A 25379-nucleotide genomic window follows, 5' to 3' on the forward strand; every position below is an offset into this window, starting at 1 on the left:
AATATTCTATACCTTTGCTGCTAATACCCCCAAACATTCTATACCCCTGCTGTTAATATCCCCAAAAATTCTATACCCCTGCTGCTAATACCCCCAAACATTCTATACCCCTGCTGCTAATATCCCCAAACATTCTACACCCCTGCTGCTAATATCCCCAAACATTCTACACCCCTGCTGCTAATATCCCCAAACATTCTATACCCCTGCTGCTAATATCCCCAAACATTCTACACCCCTGCTGCTAATACCCCCAAACATTCTATACCCCTGCTGCTAATACCCTCAAATATTCTATACCTTTGCTGATAATATCCCCAAACATTCTACACCCCTGCTGCTAATATCCCCAAACATTCTACACCCCTGCTGCTAATACCCCCAAACATTCTATACCCCTGCTGCTAATACCCTCAAATATTCTATACCTTTGCTGATAATATCCCCAAACATTCTACACCCCTGCTGCTAATATCCCCAAACATTCTACACCCCTGCTGCTAATACCCCCAAACATTCTATACCCCTGCTGCTAATATCCCCAAACATTCTACACCCCTGCTGCTAATACCCCCAAATATTCTATACCTTTGCTGCTAATACCCCCAAACATTCTATACCCCTGCTGCTAATACCCCCAAACATTCTACACCCCTGCTGCTAATAACCCCACACATTCTACACCCCTGCTGTTAATAACCCCAAATAGGTTATAATCCTGCTGCTAATACCCACAAACATTCTACACCCCTGCTGCTAATACCCCCAAACATTCTACACCCCTGCTGCTAATATCCCCAAACATTCTATACCCCTGCTGCTAATACCCCCAAACATTCTACACCCTTGCTGCAATACCCCCCAAACATTTTATACCCCTGCTGCTAATACCCTCAAACATTCTACACTCCTGCTGTTAAGACCCCCAAACATTCTACACCGCTGCTGCTAATACCCCCAAACATTCTATACCCCTGCTGCTAAAATCCTCAAACATTCTACACTCCTGCTGTTAATACCCCATACATTCTATACCCCTGCTGCTAATACCCCCAAACATACTATACCCCTGCTGCTAATATCCCCAAACATTCTTTACCCTTGCTGCAATACCCCCCAAACATTCTATACCCCTGCTGCTAATACCCCCAAACATTCTACAACCCTGCTGCTAATATCCCCAAACATTCTATACCCCTGCTGCTAATACCCCCAAGCATTCTATACCCCTGCTGCTAATACTCCGAATCATTCTATACCCCTGCTGCTAATACCCCCAAGCATTCTATACCCCTGCTGCTAATACTCCGAATCATTCTATACCCCTGCTGCTAATATCCCTCCACACACTCTATACCCCTGCTGGTCATACCCCTTGGCCCCCCCTATATGCAATGTATACACTCCATTGTTCATTACAGAATCACTGAATTATTACAGCACAGAAGGAGGCCATTCAGCCCACCTGACTTAGGCGTTGTGTTCCCATTCACCTGCTATACCCTCAACTGAAACTCTCACTCATTGTTTGTAAAATTCATTCATCTAAAAGCTGGGAATCAAGAAATGAAATGATGAAATAATGAGATAGAAACAGGAATCAATATTTCTGAGCAGCTTTGTAAACACCTGTCTGCTCTGTTGACACTGTCACCGAGTGCACTCTCTAATACACTTTAGAAGATGGGGACTGTACATAAGTATTTTTTGTTATCTTTTAGATAATGTCTGACCTTCAGAGTCTACTCACACGTTATTGCCCTTCATCAATCAAATTCGGCTTGTACAAATATGAGCTAAGGTATTCCATTATGTATTTCATGTATTTGGGGATCAAAGGTTACGGGGAGAAGCTGGGAGAATAGGGTTGAGAAACTTATCAGCCATGATTGAATGGCGGAGCAGACTCGATGGGCCGAATGGCCTAATTTCTGCTCCTATGCCTTATGATCTTATTATCATTTTTGGTTTCAGACTAACTATTCAATGGAGTGCTTGTAGATTTGCTTTCTACAGCACCTTCAGAACATTGTAATTACTGCAATGTTCAAATGTGGAGGACTGGTACACCTACTCGAAGATGCCAGGTTCCACACTTGCTCCGCACTGAGTTAATGATAGCTGCAGCAGTTTAATTAACCTCAGCTATTCTAGTTTGGGGAGGGAGAGAATATCAGCCAGTCCCTTGTGCTCTTGCTCATCATCCAGTAACCACTATCGGGAACTGTGTGGCTATGGATAGGATTGGGCTCAGCTGCCAAGCTCCACATGGTCGAACAACAAAAATCTTCTCCAGTCATCCTCCCATGCAGTACCTTTCCTAAAGGCCATGGACACCACACTTACACATTGCCTCCAACTAACTGTGTCTGCTCCCTTCTCAAACAGGTTGACAAAGCACAATTGTTCCTTTGGCCATTCTTACAGGCGTGCGAGGCATCTGAGGTGAACCTCAATAAACTTCAAAAGAGATATTTCCTGAAGTTACCACACACTCGGGTGGCAAACAATCCTTGTTGTCCAATAGAGGTATGACTCAAGGGCGCTGAAATACAAGGAAAGGAAGTCATGCTACAGTCGTCCAGGGTCTTGGTTACATCCCATCGGGAGTAACTGTGTTCAGCCCAGACACTGCATCTCAGGAAGGATTTATTAGCTTCGAGGGGGTGTGCAGATTCACCAGAATAATATCAGGGCTTAAAGGGTTAAACTACGAGAACAGGTTGTACAAATTGTGGCTTTGCATCCCTTTGGTTATAGAAGATGAACAGGTAACCATATTGAGGTAAAAACAGAAAGGGTTAGAAATTCTCAGCAGGTTTGGCAGCATCTGTCCACAGAGAAACATCTGGAGTTCAATCTGACTCAGAGGAAGAGCACTTTCTGTTTTTATTTTAGATTTCCAGCATCTGCAGTATTTTGCTTTTAGTTTAGGATCCAATTGATTAAAATGATTCAAGGGTTGGCAGAAAGCATTACCTATCGTAGGCAAGTCGAAGGCAAATGGGCATAATTTTAACATGAGAGCAAGCCATTCAGGGGTGATGTCAGGAAGCACTTCTTCACACAAAGGGGAGTGGAAATCTGGAGCTCTCTTCCCCCAAAAGGCTGTGGGTGTCAGGGGTCAACTGGAACATTCAAGATAGAGATCAATGATTTTTTATTGAGCAAAGGTATCAAGCAATATGGAGCAAAGGTGATACAGATCAGCCATGATCTAATTGAATGCAGAACAGGGTCGAAGGGCTGAATGGCCTCTTCCTGTTGCTATGGTCAGTCGAGATGCTAATCAGAAAACTGAAGCATAGTTCGAGGTTTGCAATGAACTGTTCTCTCTGCTTCAGTTGGAGTGGAAATTGATTATTTCTGTTGGCAGTTGCTTTGGCTCTTTATTGAGTAAACCTGGTTCGCTGCCAAAATCGTTTCAGAGCCTCAGTTGCTCAACGTGGTTTGGGTTCCCCTGAAAACGGTCAGTTTCTTCCCACTGGAGCACTCAGTCTGATTGATCATGCTGCAAACTCCTGTAGCGGCTTACTGTCCAAATTGTAGAGCTTGATTCAGATCTTATCCTCACCATTATCATTGTGACCTTCCTGTAAGGCTGCACACTTTAAATTCAGTAGGCTAATGTTGTGGTAACCTTTAGCTTTAAGCACACCACAAATTTCAGTGACTCCCTCTCACTCTGTGGGGTAGCAGGCTCTGGATGTTTGTGGAATCAGTGCTGTGTCAACAAGGATCTGGACTCACGCCAAAGAATCTCTTCTGAGGTAACGAGTCCAGATGTTTCCAGTAAAGAGAGAATGCATGTCTTAGTGACAAACAATTGAACTGAAAACTGCCCCTTTGCTCTCTCCCTCCCCCTCCAAACCCCCAAATAAACCACTCACAGCTGAAGTAAACCCACATATTGTATGTAGCAAGGTTGGGGTGGGAGGGATCATTGTTAAAATATAACATAGTAATGGAATAAGTTCAAATAAATAATTTTCAGTTTTATTTGCGGTTGATGGGGGAGAAATTGGTGGCACTAAACAGAGAATACAAAACAGTACTCCCACCATCATTACAGTCCACTCCTTAAATTACAGCCCACCCCCTGATTACAATCCACTCTACTAATTACAGCTCACACTCACCAATCACAGCTCACCACACCCCCTTGATTACAGCCCACCCCTTGACTGTAAGAGCTTGCTGTGCACAAATTGGCTGTCATGTTTCCTTATTACAGCAAGGATCACACTTCAAAAATACTTTATTGGTTGTGAATGTTTTGGGATGTGCAGATGTCCAGAGCCTGATACCCCACAGAGTGAGAGGGAGTCACTGAAATTTGTGGTGCACTTAAAGCTAAAGGTTACCACAACATTAGCCTACTGAATTTAAAGTGTGCAGCCTTACAGGAAGGTCACAATGATAATGGTGAGGATAAGATCTGAATCGAGCTCTACAATTTGGACAGTAAGGTACGAAAGGAATTGTAATTCACTCTTAATAAATATTCATTTTTACTTGAAAATCAATCTTTGCACTTTCCTCCAGCACTGACTGGACATTGACACACTGACCCATGGACAGTGCTGTTTCTGGCCTAGATGGTGACACACATCCCATGAACAAATAAATGTAAGAAAAAAGGTCACTCATCAGTTATCAGTGGGAATCAAAGATTATTGAGGGTAGCTGGGAATGTAGAATTCAAAACACAAACAGATCAGCCACGGTCTTTTTGAATAGTGGAGCAGGCTCGAGGGGCTGAATGGTCTACTCCTGCTCCTATTTTGTATGTTCGTATATTCAAGAAGGCAACTCACCACCATCTTCTCAAGGCAACTAGGGATGGGCAACAAATGCTGGCCTTGCCAGCGATACCAACAGCCTGAGAATGACTACATTTCAAGTGGCAAGTTAACACGTAGCCCTCATGAAAACAAGTTTCCAAAACCTGATTTGTCTGCACTTCCATCCATAAATGGCTTGTACAAATGAAATTCAGCTTCCGAAGCAATGGTTGGCACACGTTTTACTACACTTGATGGACTCAGCATTTAAACAAAAATATTTTGGGGAATGTTACATAGGGAGGAGTGTCTTGGCTAAAACTGTTATGCTTGGCTGTGCAGAGCTGTGAAATGCGAAGGGAGTTTGGAGATTTTGCAATCCTGCAGTTGGTTTGGGTTTATATTGGAAGCCGGGTGTGTTTACATTGGAAAACGACAGACGTCAAGGTGATCTCACTGAAGTTTTCAGGATCCTGAAGGGACTTCATAAAGTTGATTGCCGCAATTAGTTGCTCATGTTAAAGAGTTCAAATCCTAGTGGGCAAAGATTAAAACATGGGGGAGCTGGAATTACCAGTGACACAAGAGTGTGACGCTTCCTCATCTGAACGAGAGATGCATTTAGAGAAAGCTTCCAGGGTAGGATAGAGAAGTGAAAATGGAACCAAGCGATAACTGGGTGTTTTGGAGAGAAGGGTTTGAGAGATATGGCGCTAGGGTGCATTGAGGCAGTGCCATTGTGCTTTAAAAATTATAGCAGTTTCTTCAAAAGATAGATAGAATTCTACCGTAATATTCATCCGATGGAATTTTCACAAGAAGGAGAAGAAGAGAAGGCAGAGGAAGGAATTAGAGGGGAGGAAGGGAGTGAAGAAAGGGGAAGGGACATGTGAGGAAGGAGAAGAGAGGAAAGGAAGGAAAATGGAGTGGTGCAGAAAAGATTAAAAGGTGGGGAGGCAAAAAGAGGAGAGAAGGAGGAGAGGAGTTGAAGAGAGAAAGAGAGAAAAAGCGGGGTAGGGATGAGGTGGGAATTGAGAGGAAATGTTTCAAGAAGACAAAAATGTGACTGGGTGAGAAAGTAGAGAAAGGTGAGGGTGGAGGGAATGGAAGGGAAGAAGAAGAGAGAAATAGACAATCTGTTGATAATATGTTGAGAGGTGAAGAAGAGAAAGGAGAAAAACAAAAGATTCCTGTGTGCCAAAATAGGGCCGTGTTGGTCATACTTGAGTGACAGTTCATTAAACGCCTCCCTCTACAAAGGGAGCTGACCTTTGACCCCCCACCTTTTTCTCCATCTTGAATTGTGATGACTTTGATCAAGAACTACTCTCGTTTCTCCATGTTGTTTGAGTATTACATATAATTTTGGTTTGTCAGGTCAATCGCATCCATAATTCCTGGATCCAAGTAAAACCTGTGGCCCTGATGCTTACTCTTCCTGCATCCTCAGGATGGGATACCTCTGAGTTGATGCATGCCCTCTGGATTTCTAGTCCAATAAGCTAAGAATTACTCTACCCTTGTGAATGAAATCTGTTTGCTGTAAAGTGAGAGAGGAGTATTCAGTGAAGCTATTGATATGGGGGCATTACTCAAGATTTTTGTGGATCTGGGCTAAGGATAGGTTGCATAGACTAAGCTTGTATTCCCTTGAGTATAGAAGATTAAGGATGATCTAATTGAGATACACCGCAGGAATTCACCAAGGCTCCTTCAACAGCACCTTCCAAACCCACGACCACTACCACCAGGGCAGCAGATAGATGGGAACACCACCAACTGGAAGTTCCCCTCCAAGCCAGCCACCATCCTGACTTGGAAAAATATCGCCGTTCCTTCACTGTCGCTGGGTCAAAATCCTGGAACTCCCTCCCTAACAGCACTGTGAGTGTACCTACACCACATGGACTGCAGCGGATCAAGAAGGCAGCTCACCACCACCTTCTCAAGGGCAACTAGGGATGGGCAATAAATGCTGGTCTAACCAGTGAAGCCCACATCCTGTGAATGAATAAAAAAAATGTTAAAGATGATTAAAGGATTTAATTTGGTGCATAGAGAGAAACTATTTCCTCTGCTGGGAGAGTCCAGAACAAGGGGATTAAAATTAGTATTAAACAATTCAGGACCGATGTCAAGAAGCACTTCTTCACACAGAGGGAGGTGAAAATCTGGAACTCTCTCCCAAAAGCTATTGAGGCTGGGGGTGAGTTGAAAATTTAAGAACAGAGATCAATAGATTTTTGTTGGGTAAGGGTATTCAGAGTTGCAAAACCAAGGCAAGTAGATGGTATTAAGATAGAGGTCAGCCATGATCTAACTGAATGACGGAACAGGCTCGAGGGGATGAATGGCCTACTCCTGCTCTCATGTTCTTTACCAGTGACACCCACAATCTGAGAACAAATGCGTGAATAATAGGTCAAATACTTGTAATTTCCAGCACTTTTTGTTTTTAGTTCGGATTTCCTGCATCCTCAGTATTTTGCTTTTGGCCCAAGAGTAGAGGCTGAGGCTGGTTTTTCCTGGCTGGAGAGTCTAGAACTAGTGGATATAGTCTCAGGATATGAGGTCGGCCGTTTAGGAATGAGGAGGTAAAATTCCTTCACTCAGAGCGTTGTGACTCTTTGGAATTCCTTACATGCTGTACATGCTCAGTCACTCAGTTTTAGATTGATAGACTTTTGGACACTAAGAAAGTCAAGGAAGAGGGCAGGAAAATCAGTCATGACCTTATTGAATGGCAGAGAAGGCTTGAGGGTGAAATGGCCTATGCCTATGGGAAGTGATCTTTGTCTGCTTCTCCAAGTCCAAATAATTATGAATACGTCTGTCTATATTTGTCCCATCTTTCTTTGTAACACTGAGAAGCAAACAGTCACACACTGGAGAAGATGGCAGTAGTCATTTTTGATCTATCTTATTATCTGAGTCCTATCCCAATCACCAAAGATATTTGTACATTTATAAAGGAAGAAATAGCAGGACATTTGGTTAACGCAATCAAACAGAGTCAATATGGTTTTGTGAAAGAGAAATCATGTTTGCCAAATTTGCTACAGTTCTTTGAGGATATAACAAGCAGAGTGGATAAAGGGGAACTGGCAGGTGTAGTGTATTTGGATTTCCAGAAGGCATTCGATAAGGTGCCACATAAAAGGTTATTGCACATGATAGGAGATCACGGTATTGGGGGTAATATATTAGCATGATTGATGATTGGTTAACACACAGAAAACAGAGAGTCGGGATTAATAGGTCTTTTTCAGGTTGGAAAGACATAACTAGTGGAGTGCCACAAGGATCAGTCCTAGGGCCTCAATTATTCACTATCTATACTAATGATTTGGAGGAGGGGCAGAGTGTAATGTATCCAAATTTGCTGACGATACAAAAATAGGCGGGAGGTCATGTTGTGATGAGCACATATGGAATCTGCAAAGCAATATAGACAGGTTGAGTGAGTGGGCAAAAACTTGGGAGATGGAGTTTAAAGAACTTTAGCAAATTTGTCAAGCATGATTTCCCTTTCACAAAACCATGTTGACTCTGTTTGATTGCATTAAGCTTCTCTAAATGTCCTATTTCTTCCTTAATAATGGACTCTAGCATTTTCCTAACAACAGATATTAGGCTGACTGGCCTATAGTTTCCTACTTTTTGTCTCCCTCCTTTCTTGAACAGGGACATCACATTACCAGTTTTCCAATCCTCTGGGGCCCTCATGGAATCCAGTGAGTTCTGAAATATTTTGACCAATGCCTTCAATATCTCTACAGCCATTTCCTTTAAAACCCTTGGATGCAGGTCATCAAGTCCTGGAGACTTGTCTGCCTTTAGTCCCATGAATTTGTTAAACACTTTGCCCCCTTGTGATAGAGATGGTTACAAGATCTTTCTTCCCATTAGCTCCTTGCTTATCTGATTTCTTTCTGATGTTTATAGTGTCTTTACAGTGCGAAGACCAATGCAAAATATTGGTTTAAAGTATCTGCCATTTCTCTATTCCCCACATCCTCCAGGGGTCCCACACTGACTTTAGCTACTCTCTTTCTTCTTATATACCCATAGAAGCTCTTGCTGTTTGTTTTTATTTTTCTTGCCAATTTACTTTCATAATCAATTTTCTCCCTCTTTCTTAGCTTTTTAGTCTCTGCTGCTGGTTCCTAAAAAATTCCCAATCCTCTGGCCTACCATTAGTTTTTGCCGCTTTGTATGCCTTAGTTTTTGATTAGATACTCTCCTTGACCACCTTTGTTAACCACGGGTAGTTCATCCTTCTCATTGAGTCCTTCTTTTTGACCAGGATTAATCTTTGCTGAGCGTTATGAAATATCTGTTTAAATTTCTGCCACTACTCAACTACTGACCTCTCACTTAGTCTATTTTCCCAGCCCACTTTAGACAACTCGTTCTTCATAACCTCGGTAAATGCCCTTATTTAAATTGAGGACATTGGTTTGAGGCCCGAGTTGCTCGCCCCCAAATTGAATTTGAAATTCTACCATGTTGTGATCGCATCCCCCTAGAGGATCCTTAACTATGAGATCTCTTATTAATCCCACCTCATTACACATTACTAGATCTAAAATTACCTGTTCCCGGGTAGGTTCTGCAATGTATTTCTCTAACAAACATCCCTGATGGACTCTATAGATTCGTTTTCCATGTTACCCCTGCCAACCTGATTTGTCCAGTCAATATGCAGATTAAAATCACCCATGACAATTGTAGCACCCTTATTACACACCTCCATTATTTCCTGGTTTATACTTTGTCCTACAGTGAGGCAACTCTTCGGGGGCCTATAGACAACTCCCACCTGTGACTTCTTCCCCTTGCTATTCTTTATTTCCACCCAAACTGATTCCACATCATGATCTATTGCACCTATATCACTACTCACCACCGCACTGATACCTTCCTTTATTAACAAAGCTACTCCACCTCCTTTTCCTTTTTGCCTATTTTTCCGGAACGTTGAATACCCTTGAATATTGAGTTCCCAGTCTTGGTCACACTGCAACCATGTCTCTGTAATAACTATCAAGTCATATTCATTTATTTCTATTTGTGCCGTCAACTCATCTATCTTGTTACAAATGCTGCATGCATTGAGATAAAGAGCCTTAAGTCTTGAATTTTTAACATTATTACTCATTCTGTCTCAAATTTCTGCTGCACCCTTCTGCTTATATTGTCTGCCCCTTCCTGTCACACTTTGATTATTGTTTGCCTCTTCACTACCCTGTACCTCTGCTCTCTCTTTTCTTTTTGATTTTTTGGGTATCCTTGTACATGAAGCACAAAAGGTCAGCGTGCAGGCACAGCGAGTAATTAGGAAAGCAAACAGAATTCTATAATGATTTTCTAAATGTTCTGCCACTGCCTCCTTAATAATGGATTCTAGCATTTTCCCAATGACAGATGTTAGATTAACTGGCCTACAGTGTCTGCTTTCTGTCTTCCTTCTTTTTTGAATAGGAGTGTTACATTTGTGACTTTCCAATCTGCTGGGACCTTTCCAGAATCTACAGAATTTTGGAAGAGTATAATCAATGCATCCACTATCTCTACATCCACTTCCTTTAAGACCCTAGGATAGAGGCCATCTGATCCAGGGGGCTTGTCAACCTTCAGTCTCATTAGTTTTTCCAGTATTTTATCAATGATCATGATTGTTTAAAGTTCCTCCCTCCCTTTTGCCTCTTGATTTCCTCCTATATTTGGGATGTTTTCTCTGTCTTTTACTGTGAAGACAGATGCAAGATATGTGTCCAACGTCTCTGTCATTTCCTTGTTTCCCATTATTAATTCCCCAGTCTCACCCTCTTAGAGACCCAATGCTCACTTTAGCTAATATCTTCCTTTTTTTATACTTGCTTTTCCTGACTGTTTTTATATCTCTTGCTAGTTTTCTCCTATACTCTAATTTCTCCCTCTTTACTTTTCTTTTGTTATCCTTTGTTGATTTCTAATTTTTTTCCCAATCTTCTGGTTACCATTAATCTTTACATTGTTTCTTTCATTTTGATACTATCCTTAACTTCCTTAGTTAGCCATAGATCCTTCACATAGCATCCTCCTTTCTCAGTGGAGTATATCTTTGTTGAGAGTTACGGAATATCTCCTTAAATGTCTGCCACTGCTTCTCCACTGTTTTACCTTTTAACCTATTTTTCTATTCCACTTTAGCCAACTCTGTCTTCATAACCTTGTCATTGCCTATGTTTAAGTTTCAGACACTATTTCAGACTTCAACTTCTCACCCTCAAACTGAATGTGAAATTCTATCATGTTATGATCACTCTTACTTAGAGGATCTTTTACTATGAGGTTATTAATTGATCCTGTCTCATTACAAGTTCCCAGGTCTAAAGTAGCTTGTTCCCTGCTTGGTTCCAGAACATATTGTTTTAAGAAACTGTCCTGAATACACTCTATGAACTCATCCTCCAGCTACTTTCACCAATTTGATTCGTCCAATCTATAAGAAGATTAAAATCTCCCACAATTATTGCAGTATCTTTCTTTCAAGCCCCCATTATTTCTTGCTGTATACTCTGCCTATAGCATAGCTGATGTTAGCAGGCCTATAAACTACTCCCAGTAGTGACTTATTTCCTTTGCTATTTCTTATATTCACCCAAACCGATTCTACATTTTGACCATCTGAACCAAGGTCATTTCACACTACCGTACTGATCTCATTGTTTATTAATAGAACTACCCTACCTCCTTTTCCTTTCATCCTGTCCTTCCAAAATGTCAAATACCCTTGAATATTCAGCTTCCATCCCTGGTCACTTTGCAACCATGTCTCTGTAATGCTTATCTTATAATACTCATTTATTTCTATTTGCGCTATCAACTTATCCATCTTGTTGCGATTGCTGTGTGCATTTGGGATCAATATAGGGTCATGGAGAGAGATTGGGGTAGTGGATTAGGTTATGACTATTCTCACCAAAATACCACCAGGGACATAATGGGCCGAATGGTGTCTCTCTGTGCTGCATAATTCTATGATTTTGTACTGATGTCACCCGAATATGACAAGCTGCTCTCCTTTAAAGAAAATCACCAGACTGACATACTCTTCCTGCCTCTGGACAATAACACAAGGATGGTGGATGAAATAGAAAGCCTTGATTTTGTTCTAATACTCAACTAATTTGCACACCTACTCCTTTCACAATTACACTTGACAGTTAAACTGTAGTGTGCAGTTCAATGGATGGAGACTCTGGGCTGCTTATGCACTCGGTGCTGTGGTGCTGTTAGTATCTGACTGATTCTGCACTATTAACATGTTTCATTGCCATTTGCTATTGAGGAAGTTGCTGTGTTCTTACGTAAATAGCCATTTTTCACTTCGTAAATCAATCTCCCATTCCTTTTATAGAAGCCTGGAACAAGCTGCATACAGGAACTGATGCATATTAATACTTCTATTTTAAATTAAATAAACATTTTGCTGTTAAATTCAGCAGTGAGAACATTCCATTACTTTCTAATGTGCATTTTTTGGTGGCTACTTTATTTGGAATGTGTACTGAATGCCCTTTGACTCCAGGCTCCATTGTTGTATTCATAGACTCATTCCCATTGAAGTATATGGGGGATTAGAGTATGGGTTGGGGGACAGTGGTTGGGTTACACTGCAAAAGGTATTCCAAATTACTATACTGATTGGAGTCATTGTTTTTATAGCATTAGCCTAGGCCTCTGGGTTACTAGTTCAGTTGTGTTACCACTTTGCCCCAACCTCCCCTTATCTGAGAGGTTTGGGGGCTTGGAGGAGATTACAGAGGTAGGGAGGGACCGGGCCATGGATGGATTTGAAAACAATGATGAGAATTTTAAAACTGGGGCACTATGCAACCAGGAGGCAGTGTAGTTCACTGTGCACAGGGGTGATGGGTGTACAGGACTAGGTTTGATTAAAGACACAGGCAGCAGAACTTTGGATGACCTCAAGCTGAGGTTGGATGGAAGATGGAAGTCCAATCAGAAGACCATTGGAATAGTCAAGTCTACAGGTAACAATGGCATGGTTGGGGGTTTCAGCAGCAGATCAGCTTAAACAGGGCGAAGTTGGGCGATGTTAAGGTCCTCCCAATATTTAAGTGGAGGAGGTTTCTGCTCATCCAGTACTTGATGTTGGGTAAGCAGTTTGATCATTTAGAGACAGTGGAGAGTTTGAGTGAGGTAGTGGTGAGGTAGAGACGGGTGTTGTCGGTGTACTTGTGGAACCTAAAATTGTGTTTATGGATCATGTCACTAAGGATCAGCAAGTAGATGAGAAATCTTCCTTCCTTACCCCATCCGGCTTGTATGTAACTCCTGTCCCACACCAATCAAATTAGCTTTTAATTGCCCTCTGAAGTGATCTGGCAAGCTCCTCAGTCATGTCAAATTGTTTCAGTGGCTCAAGAAGAAATCTCATCATCACCTCCACCTTCTCGTGGCCACTGGAGATGAACAATTAATGTTGTCCTTGCCAGTGATGCCCAAACCTTGGGTATTATTTTTTAAAGAATAGCCAGCAATTTTAAGATTGATGTATAAAGTATATTTTTGGTGGAAGAAAACGTCTAGAGTGCCTGGAATGTCTGGAACTTGCTAGTTTTGCCATGTAAAAAGCTGCCAACAGCCGAGTGTGGCAGAGTGGTACATTCCAAGCTCCAGCACTATGTGCTGAGGGACACACTAAAGCTTGGGGCAGCCGCTGCAAAGGCCCAATGAAGAATGGCCACAGTCTAAACCTCCCACTGTCATACACTGAGGGGCTGGAACCCGAGTAAAACCTCTCAGGCTGGACGTTTGATGTGAAATGAATATTGTTGATATAACCTGTAAATGTAGCTTTAGTGAGGCACCTCAGACTGCTGCATTTTGTATGGAAAGAAATTGATCGGGATTATACTTTATGTAATGTTAAATTTGAACTGTTATGTCATGTATCTTTATAAAGTTTATGAATAAAGAATAGTTCTGGAAAAAAAATCAAGGATCCCATTAAATGGGAGATTGCTGAGTGACGGAGGAGTGGGCACTGGGTGCAGAGAGTAAGGGGGCAGGGGGGAGCACATTCAAAGAAAGTCACACTAGGAAGGATGAAGGACAATAAACATACATTTCCGGACCTCTGACTGGCAGGATTCTGAGTCAGGGACCCTTAATATCCAGCTACTGAGCCAATATTGTTGGCGTCAAGAATACTGAGCTGTGAATTTGTGTTTCTTTTTAAAGCGAGTATGAAAGCCTCCCCCTTTTGTGTGTTATAATAATTAGTTCTGATACTCACAACGTAGCAGGGCTCACAGTAGGATTTCTTCTCCACAGCATAGAAGGGCTGCCCTCGGAGCTTGTGACTGCACGTCATGCAGGTGAAGCAATCAACGTGAAAGACTTGGTCCATTGCTGTGCAGCCTGCACCCTCCCCAACAACACTCTCCCCACAACGAGCACAGCAGCCTGCAATGAGAGGTTCCAGAATAAACCCTGGCTGTCAGATGGAGAAAGACTTCATGTGCAGGAAAGAAATGGATAATTAGGGCATCATATCTTTTATGCATCAACCATTGCCAGTCAGATACAACCTTCTGCTTAGGGTTGGAGCTTGAGTTAAACTATCAAACTGTCTTTCAGATATGCCTTTAAACTGAGGCTCCCTCTACCCTCTTTACAATTGAAAGAAGTGCAGGGAAGTTCTCCCCAGTGTCTTGGTCAATATGTCAACATTTATCCCTCAGCCTACATCACTGAAACCAATTATCTGATCATTATCTCATTGCTGTTTGCAGAAGCTTGCTGTGCGCAAACTATGTAATTCCCTTTAAAAAATGTGTGGATTTAGCTTTAATAACAGTTTCTGGCAGTGAGTTCTACTTTTTAACTTCCCACTGTGTGAGAAATATTTTTCAACCTTCCCTTTAATTTTATTTGTGGTTATCTTAAATTAGTTTCCTTACTACCAGAAAGAACCCTCCATAATCTTGAATACATCTATGAGTTCATCCATTAACCCTCTAAATTCTGGTGAAAAGCTACCAAAACTATCAAATATCACTTCCAACTGGAATCCCTCAGCCCTGGAAACAGCCCCAGTGAATCCACACGGCATCTTTCCCACTATCCTTATGTCCATCCTGGAATGCCGGGTCAAAATGGTACACCCATCTTTCAAAGCCTCCAATGTCTTGCCCCACCCAACCTCTGTAACCGCTTACAATCCCATCCCCCTTTCCCCCAAGACATGCCTGACCCTGGGTTTCTGTGTCCTCCTCCTCCTTGTCCCACTGTGTAAGTAGGTCCTTCAGTTGTCTGGTTCCTTCTCTCTGGAACTTCCTTCCTGAATCCCTCCACCCTTCAATCTACCTTTTCTCCTTTAAAAGTCTTCTCAAAACACATGACTTTGACAAAGCCTGTCCCTCTAAACCATTCCTCACTGGCTCCCTCCGTGCTCTCCCATTACAGTGAAAGTTTCAGGATGTTCTTTATGTAATATAGTTCCAGAAAGCAGGTTGTTTTGCATAATAATACAACTGTGGCCTAACTAAAATGTTGGACAAGGTCAACATTAACTCCTTGGTTTTGTGTTCTATGCCTTATGATTCCTTTCTTGACATGATCTCCTTACATTGCATATGAACGTATGAATTAATAGCAGCATTAGGCCTTTCTTTGAGACTGTTTGGCTTACAGTGTAACAAGACTCTGGGAGGAGTTGATGAGAGATCCATAGCATCTGTTTGGGGTGGCATTTGTCACAGTTTCAGGGTATGGTTTGCCTGGCCACAGGTCACCTATTGTTTTACATGGACTGTGTACCTACGGTGGACATTAGAGTATAAGATAGCTTTTTTTAAATTCATTCACAGGATGTGACTGGGCCAGCATTTATTGCCCATCCCTAATTGTCCCTTGAGAAGATGGTGGTGAGTTGCCTTCTTGAACCGCTGCAGTCCATGTAGTGTAGGTACACCCACAGTGCTGTTAGGGAGGGAGCTCCAGGATTTCCCATCTATCTGCCGCCCTTGTCCTTCTAGATGATAGTGGCTGTGTGTTTGGAAGGTGCTGCCTAAGGAGTCTCGGTGAATTCCTGCAGTGCATCTTGTAGATGGCACACACTGCTGCTACTTTCTGTCGATGGTGGTGCTTTGTCATTCAATAAGATCATGGCTGATCTGATTGTGGCTCCACTTTCCTTCCTCCCCCTGACAACGTATAATAACCTGTGTACTGCTCTTACCTATTATCTTACATTTTTCTTCACTCAACTGTATCCCCACCAGCAACATTTTAGAGGTCACCACTAACTGATGTTTAACTGAACCTGCCACATCATCACTGTGGCTACAGGTAAAAGGTTGAATCCACTGCACCCAGTGTGTTCTCTCCTGACTGTTCAAAATCTTTCCATCATCGACAGGGTTCTGACTATCAATCTGATGCAATAGCATTCAAGAAGCCCAAAACCATCCAAGACAGTGCAGTTTGTTTGATTGATGTCCCTGTCACTGTACTCAATATCACTCCTTCCACCACTGGAGCACAGGGGGCAGCAAAGTGTACCATCTGCAGGACACAGTGCAGCAACTCCCTAAAGCGCCTTTCACAGCACGTTCCAAACCCGCGGCTTCTATCATCAAGAAGGAGCAGCAATGTTGTGGGAACACCGTCACTTCCAAGGTCACCTCCAACTCCCCAGTCATCCTGACCTGGATGTACATCAATGTTCTTCATTATTATCGGGTCAATATTCAGAATTTCTTTAAAAGATCCCCATAATGGGAGCTGCTTCACTACACAGACTGCAGCAATTCAAGAAGGTGGCTCACCACCACCTTTTCAGAACAACTAGAGATGGGAAATAACTGCCAGCCTTGCATACATCCCATGAACCAATTAGAAAAATCATTCACAAGCTTGCTCATAATATGTTCTATTCCTAATTTGGTGATAACAGCAAATACACTAGATACTATTCTCTTCCTCAAAGAGCAGTGCAGGCAGGGTCACTGAATATCTTTAAGGCTGAGTTAGAGAGATTTGTAACTGACAAGGGAGTCAAAGGGTATGAGGGTAGACAGGAAAATGGAGTTAAGGCAAGAGTCAGATCAGCCATGATCTTATCAAATAGCGGAGTAAGGTGCTCACTGGACCAAATGTCTTACTCCTGCATCTAATTCATATGGTCATATGTATGTTCTATTCTCTCAGTTAATTTATTTGAAGGTACTTTGACAGCAAACACTTTGCTGCAACTCACATCCTGCATTTCATCAAGACTTTATCTTTCATCTTGGGGGCCTGGGTATTTCTGACAGCCTGATTAACAAATATGTGCTGCCTGAATCCAGGGCCCATTGAGCCACGTCTCCATCTGCATTTAGAACAAGTAACTGTCATGGTCAAGTTCAGAAGATGTCTAAAAGAATTTCATCTGGGAACATTTGAAACCACTGTTGATGGTGTCAGTTTTTCATGGAAATTCCCAGCATGGGAATATTCAAGTTGGGGTTAACATTGTTGCAGAAGAACTCATTTACTACATCACAATAGTGACTATACTTGGCTGTAAAGCACTTTGTGTCTCAAACACACTAGATCGATTATATCATCCATGCCTACTCTATTATCTCTTCAAAAAATTCAATGAGGTTGGTGTCAAGCCCCTTTTTGAAAACCATGCTGATTATTCATTATTATATTTTTGGTTTCTAGATATCTGCCTATTCTGTCCTCTCACAAGGATGTTAAGCTGAGTGGTTTATAATTTCATGGACACATTCTATCTCTGTTTCTTAAATATAGTTATAGCGTTAACTAACTGCCAGTGTTCTGGCACTACACATTTCCTAACACAGTATTAGATATGTGTAATAGTGCCTCTGCTATCACTTCTTTAATAATGCATGGATGCAATCCATCCAGACCAGGAATTTTATCCTTTTTGAGTTTGATTAGCTTATTTAATATTTCTGTTCTTTTTATTTTAAATGATGTTTTATCACTTCTAATCTCATCTTCAAATGCCATCTCTACCTCATTTGACTCCCTGGTAAAGCAAAATAATTATTTCATATTTATACCATATTGCTATCATCATCTATGATTCTATCCTGTCCGACTCTTAGTGGCACTATTCTCATCCCAAATTTATTTTCTTAATTGATATGTCTGTAGAATGTTTTACTACTTTATTTTAGGTCCTCCAATAATTTAATTTCATAGCCTCTTCGTTGTCCTAGCTATGATTTTGATTTCTCTCCTAATCTCTTTGTATTCTTCCTGATCATACTTTCCCCTGTCATCTATGTTCTTACTTATTTGTCTCTTTCCTTGCCTTTAATTTTCCCCTTATGCCTTTATTTATCCATGGTGTCTCATTTGTACTTATTTCATCTTTGCTTTTAGCAAAATATATTCTTCCTCGACTCTGTTGATCTGTTTTAAATATTTCCCAGAGCCGTTCTACATTGTTGTTTGCCAATATTGTTGTCCATTTTATTTTCCCAGTTTTATTCTCAAACCCCAAAATGGGATTATCTCTACTTTATTATGCTGGTCATACTTATGTCCTTTCTATACCATATGATATTATGGTCACTACTGCCTAAATTTTACTTGTACTTCTTTTATCTGCTCTGGCTCATTACAAGATCCACTAGCAATTCCTCCCTTCTTGAGTTTTTAAAAATATTGGGTGTACACAATCCAGCTCCTTATTCCCTTTACCTAACTCTTCTAGCCAATTAATTTTGGGTAGTTAAAAATCCCCCATGATTATTCTTCCATTTTCTTTTACTAATTTCCCTAATTTGTTTGCATGTTTCTTCCTCCACTTCCTTTCTACTATAAGGTGATCTGTAGGCTACACCTAATGGTGTGGTTGATTCCTTATTGTCTTTAGTATCTACCCACACGGATTCTCAATTTAGAATGCTCCAGTTGACCCCCATCTATGTCTACAGCCTTTTTGGGGGAGAATTGCAGATTCCCACTACCCTCTGCATGAAAATCTGCTGCAGGATTTCACCCCCCAACAGTCTGTTCTAATTTTTAAATTATTCCCTTTGTTTTGGACTCTTCCCCACCCCCACCCCACCCCCCCACCCACCCCACCACCCCTCCACCAGAGGGAATAGTTTCTCTCTATCCACCTTATTGAATCCTTTGTCATTTTTAAATACAGGTAACAGGCCCAATGGGCAGAATTTTACAGCAGTGGGATTTTACGTTCCCGCTGCAGTCAATGGGGTTTGGAATGTCTCACTGCATCTTACAGCCCTGTCCCCGCCAAAACAGGGCCGTAAAATTCTGCCCCATATCCGGGAAGCTTGGGATCGGATGTGTGCCGGATTTGGGGATTTTGGGTCCGTGCTTAGCTTGTGCTTATAAAACATAAAATAAAGTATGAAAAATAAAGAATAAAATAAAAGCATTATTAAAATTGCTACCCGGGGCACCAGCTGCGAGTATAGCTGGTTTTGGGGTCCTTCTAGATTTCGGGCACACCGGTTAAGGGGTCCAGTGCCTGTGGCTCAGTTAGAGCACTCGTCAACCTTTGAAACTCAAGGGATACACCAAGTCTCTGCAGCCTGTCCTCAAACTTTAAGGCTCCTAACTGCAATATTATTCTGATGAATCTGACTGCACCTCCCTCCAAGGACAATGTATTCTTCCTGGGGTGGGGTGCCCGGAACTGAGCACAGTTACTCCAGACAGGGGCTGACTACAGCCCTGTTTAACTGAAGTGTAACTCTCTCACTTTCATAATCCAGCTGCTTCTTGGATGAAAGGGGAAAAAAATGATTTATTCTTCCTATCCTGATCTGGAAGACACTGCCTGAAAGGGTGGTGAAGGATGAAAAGCAACTTTCAGGAGGGAACTGGATTTGAAAAAAAAAAAGTTAAAAAAAAATGAAGGCTGCGGGGAAAGGGAGAGGTATGGGACCAACAGGGTAGCTCTTTCAAAGAGCTAGTACTGGCTCAAAGGGCTGAATAACCTCCTTTTGTGCTGCATAATTCTAAGATTTAAAAATGGAGCAAAGCCAAGCTGTCTCGGCAGATTGCTGGAGAACAGCACCATCACCAATGTAAACAGACAAACAGTTAAACCTCTCCCTGGAAACACAGGAGCCCTGCCAAACCTAGGAAGAGTCATGCTACTCTTGAAAAAATATTCACAACACTGAAATTGTAGCAATTGGAATGATGTGAGCTAAACAGCGGCTTTGCATCTGACAGCAACGTCCCCAGTGTACTGGCGGAGAAACTGTAATCTGTGGGGGCTTCATCAACTCAGTACCAACGTTCCAGAGCAAAATGTTCATTTTGTCTCAACAGAACAAATTGTACAATATAAACACAGGGATGTTTTGAGAGGGAGCTGTCACTCTCACTGCTTCCATTACACTTCAGTAAGAGTGTGCAGTAGATTTTCAACTTGTGGACTGAGCATGAAGGTCGTATTACAGATCGGGATTGCCCATTATTTAAAACTGTCCAATATTTCATATCTTCAATGCTATTCAAGCAGATTGTCCATGAGCTAATTTTATGCCCAGTAATTTGTGAATCTACTCCCATAACTAGATCGTGCTGAGCAACACAGCACAGGCTTACCAATAAATGCAGCTCACAAGTATTTTATCCAGGTGAAGCAAAACTGTTCACAGAACTCCAAATGCAATCCAGTTCTTGTCGCTACACTTTAGAAAAGGTGTGAAGGTCCTTGAGAAGGTGCAGAGATTTAGCAGAATGGTTCCAGGGATGGGTAGTGTTAGTCCCAGGGTTAGGTTGAAAAGGCTGGGGGTTGATCTCCTTGGAGCAAATGGAGATTATGACATGCTTGGATAAGGTAGATGAGGAAAAACCCTTCCCTTTGGCAGTTTTTTAATCCATTCGTGGGATGTCGTTGGGGGCAGCATTTATTGCCCATCCCTAATTGCCCTTGAGAAGGTGGCGATGAGCTGCTGATGGTACAAGGACTAGGGGAAACAGAGTTAAGATTTTGAGTAAGAGATGCAGGGGGAATGTGGGGAGGAACTTATTTGCGCAGCAAGTGGCATTGACCTGGACCTCGCTTCCCATGAGGGCAGTGGAAGCTGTAACAATCAAGGATTTCAAAAGGAAATTAGATAGATACTTGAAGGGAATAAACTTGTGGGGCTACGGAGACTGAGTTGGGGAGTGGGACTGACTGGATTGCTCCACAGAGAGTTGGCATGGATTCAATGGGCTGAATGGTCTCCACATGTGCTGTAAATGGCTCTTTGACTCTAAGTTTGGAACTAAATGGGAAATATTAAATGAAGCGTCAAACTGAAGATCAGTGTAGAAATGGACGGGATTTTATGGATAGGGAAATACATGTAAATTTGTATAAAACCGGGTTAATCCACTGTTTGAGGACTGTGTACAGTTTTGAGTCCCACTATATAAAAAGCATTAAAACCATAGAGGCCTGACAAGTGTAGATTCACCAGGGTGATGCCAGGAATGGGAAACTATAGTTATGAGGAGAGACTTGACATACTGGCACTATTCCCACTGGAGCAGAGATGGAAAAGACGGAGATTTAAGAGGTTTTTGAAATAATGGAGTGTTTTGATGGTGAATAGGGGAGTCAGGGACAAGAGCTTCATCAACTTCAAATTGTCACAAAATTAGTGAGTAGGGAGATTGGGAGAAATCTCTTCCCGAAACCCATTTGAATTTGGATTGCCCTCCATTCGGTTTCCTTACCAAAGTAATCATCAGACGGTGGGTTCTCCATGTCATACAGCATCCTTTTCGTCAAACGTTCAAGCTCATCCTCTGGTCTTGCACCAGTTGCACTCAATCCAGGAGCTTGAGTGGGAACCGCAACAGGAGGTGGAGCAGGAGCTGGAGTGGAAACTGGAGCAGGGATGGGAGCAGGAACTGGAGGCTGGTAGACATTCTGAAAAAAAAGAAAATGTTTTTATGGTTATGAATTCACCTTTGACTTCAATTCCAGAACTAAAAATCACCACATTCCCCTCAGAGTCTCTCCAAGAAATCTTGAAACTACAGAGTATTCCAGCGTATTTACAGCACAAAAACAGGCCATTCAGCCCAACTGGTCTATGCTGGTCTATGCAACATATGAGCTTCCTCCCACCCCTTCCCATCTCATCCTATCACCACGTCCCTTTATTCTTTTCTCTCTTGTGTTTATCCAATTTCCCCTTAAATGTACCTGTACTGTTCACCTCAACCACTCTCTGTGGTAGCGAGTTTCACATTCTCACCACTCTCTGGGTAGAGAAGGTCTGGGTCACCACCTCCCCCCCATCCCCACCCCCACCCCCACCCCCACTCCTCCACCCCCACTCCCACCCCCACCCCCACTCCTCCAGCCCCAGCCCCATCCCCACACCCACCCCCACCCCTCTACCCCCACCCCCACTCCCACCCCCACTCCTCCACCCCCACTCCCACCCCCACCCCCAACCCCACTCCTCCACCCCCACTCCCACCCCCACTCCTCCACACCCACCCCCTCCCCCACTCCTCCACCCCCACCCCCACCCCCACTCCTCCACCCCCACCCCCAACCCCACTCCTCCACCCCCAACCCTTCCCCAGAAGGAATGTCGGCCCCAAACTTTTAAAAAGCCCGCTCAACAGCGATAACATGCTGGGCTAAACAGGCTTAGGGTCAATCTGCTTGGCCGGCACCTTTAGAAGTCCCAGCTGCACCAGAATCCAGTGGTGGGTGCTGCTGGGGCTGTAAGGAGGCCCACTGAAATCTCTGATGGTGTCCGGAATCAGCTAAGTCCCAGGGTTTTAAGGCTGGGAGGGATTGCAGAGAGGGGAGAGTGGGGTGGGGTGTGGGTTTTGGAGGGCAAGCAGGGAAGAAGAAAGTAGGGGGTGATGTCTTCGGGAGGGTGCCCCCACTGAGGACACGTCCTTGACTGATGTGCACCATTCCCCCTTCCATCCACCTTTTCAAAGAAGCCTATTCAAAAACTACCTTTGTGTTCTGGCCCTTCTGCCACTGCCCAGCGGTTTATCACAGTGGAGGCGGATTGAAGCTCTTAATTGCCAATTAATTGGGCAGTTAGGGATCTTAATAGGTCTACAGACTTACCACCGCCCTCCAAGTCCCCACCCTGTATTATGGGGAACAGGTCGGGGGTGGGTGGGAAGGAGGTGGGCTGGCCACCCAACATATTTTATGTACTGCCCGCTCAAAACACGCCCCCAGTGGGAGAAGCCACAGAGTCAAGTCCAAAGTTTCTCCTGAAACCCCTATTGCATTTATTAGTGACTATCTTAGAGTTAGCCCTAATTCTGGTCTCTCCTGTAAGTGGAAACATTTCCTCTCCATCTATACTATCAAATCCTTTCATAATCTTAAAGTCCCCCTTCAATCTTCTCCTTTATAAAGAAAAATGCTTCAGCTTGTTCAATCTTTCCTGATCGGTATACCCTCCCAGTTCTAATATCATTCTAGTAAATCTAGTTTGCAGCTTCTCCTGTATCTCTAGTGTCCTTTTTGTAATATGGGTCTGTGAACAAATATGGTCCAGCCAAAGTTCTTTACAAGTTGAACATAACTTCCCTGCTTTTCAAATCTATCTTTCCAGAAATGAACCCGAGTACTTTGTTTTTTTCTCAATTAACCTGCGTCACTGCTTCAGTGATTTGTGTATCTGTGGATCCCTCTGCTCCCGTATCCTATTTAGACAATCATTTGCCAAGAGATTGTGATCCTCTGAAATTCTCTGTGCCGAGAGCTAAAGATGCTTAGTACATTCAAGACAGAGATTGATGGATTTTTGGGCATTAAAGGAGGGATAGGGTGGAATTGAGGTAGATGATGACCCATGATCCTATTGAATGATGAAGCAGGCTCGAGGGGCTGAATGGCCTTCTGCTGCTCCTATTTCTTTTGTTCGTAAATATGGAACCAGATAATGGAACTGGAAGATGTGGGGTTTAGGGAGTAGGAGGTTTGACACTGGCTTGTATGGACAGTTTCTGAGTTCAGCTTCCGCTGATGGAATGAAGTACTAGTGGCTGATTTACATGTTAAATAGGTCAGAGAAGCAAGTGCTAATTTAATAGTGGGTAAGAGTAAAGAGCCCAAAATTACCCTTAAATTGATACCAAGTTTGGCAAGGCCAGCTTGGAGAGGGGGAAAGGATGAATGGCCTGGAGGCATTTCATTACATAATGCATCACAGTTCACTGCAATCCCTCACCCAACAGCACATCATAGAATCATGGAATGATACAGCAAAGGAGGAAGCCATTCAACCCATTGTGCCTCTGCTGGTTCTTTGAGAGAGCTGTCCAGTTCATCTCAACTCCTGCCATTTCCCCATAGCCCTGAAAATATTTTCCATGTGAAGTATTTATCTGAATCTCTTTATAAATGTTTCCAAGACATGTTTCCACCACACTTTCAGGCAACACTTTCCAGATCATCAGAACTCATTCAGTAAAATGATTTCTCCTCATCTTCCCACTGGCTCTTTTGTCAATTACATAAGAATATAAGAAACAGGAGCAGGAGTAGACCACAGGGCCCCTTGTGCCTGCTCCACCACTCAATAAGATCATGGCTGATTTTGGGCTTCTGCTCTATTTTCCCACCTGCTCTCCATACCTCTTAATTCCCTGAGAGACCAAAAATCTCTCTCAGCCTTGAATATACTCACTGATAGCACATCCACAACCCTCTGGGGCATAGAATTCCAAAGATTCACAATCCTTTGAGTGAAGGAATGTCTTCTCCTCTCAGTCCTAAGTGATCATCCTCTTAATTCTGAGTCTGTGTCCCTGTGTTCTAGATGCTCCAGCCAGGGGAAACAACCACTGTGTCTACCCTATCAAGCCCTTTCAGAATGGTGAATGTTTCAATAAGATCACCTCATTCTTCTAAGGTATGGCAAAGCAGCTCAGCCGAATGGAATGTGCCTCCTGTGATATGTGGGAAGTCGTGGATGAACCATGTGTCCTAGACAAACACATCTGTAGGAAGTATCACCAGCTGCAGAAGATTGAGCTCTGGGTTGTGGAACTCTAGTGGTGGCTGGAGTCACTGCATCACAACCACAAAGCTGGGAACTATGTGGATAGCATGATTAGGGAGGTGGTCACACTGCAGGTTAGGAGTGTGCAGGCAGAGCAGGAATGGGTGATTTCCAGGCAGTCTAAGAAAGCCAGGCAGATAGTGCAGGAGTCCCCTGAGTTGATCTCGCTCGCCAACCGGTTTTCCATTTTGGATATTGGTGAGGGTGATGGCTCCTCAGAGGAGTGCAGCCTGAGGCAAGTCCATGGTTCAGTGGATGACTCAGCCACACAGGAGGAGAGAAAGAAGAGTGGAAGGGCAATGGTGATAGGCGATTGGATAATTAGGAGAAACGGACAGGCGTTTCTGCAGCTGTAGATGTGATGATATGTTGCCTCCCAGATGCCAGAGTCACAAATGTCATGGAGTGGCTGCAGGGTGTTCCTCTGGGGGAGGGCGATCAACCAGAGGTTTTGGCCTGCATTGGTATGGATGAATTAGGTAGGAAGAGGGATGAGGTCCTGAAAGCAGATTTTAAG

General features: G+C 42.9%; 1 protein-coding gene across 3 annotated transcripts in view; it reads right to left on the reverse strand.

Annotated features, from left to right (window-relative positions):
* LOC121292992 (LIM domain containing preferred translocation partner in lipoma) overlaps positions 1-25379 on the reverse strand; it is a 525780-nt gene that overhangs the window by 46839 nt on the left and 453562 nt on the right. For all 3 annotated transcript variants that reach the window (XM_041215543.1, XM_041215524.1, XM_041215533.1), the window contains exons 7-8: positions 21543-21738; positions 14095-14264 (exon numbers count right to left, since the gene is read on the reverse strand). In XM_041215543.1, coding sequence (XP_041071477.1) covers positions 14095-14264; positions 21543-21738 — 366 coding nt within the window. The remainder of the gene's footprint in view (positions 1-14094; positions 14265-21542; positions 21739-25379) is intronic.

Source organism: Carcharodon carcharias, chromosome 2 (genome assembly GCF_017639515.1).
Source record: "Carcharodon carcharias isolate sCarCar2 chromosome 2, sCarCar2.pri, whole genome shotgun sequence".
Lineage (NCBI taxonomy): Eukaryota > Metazoa > Chordata > Chondrichthyes > Lamniformes > Lamnidae > Carcharodon > Carcharodon carcharias.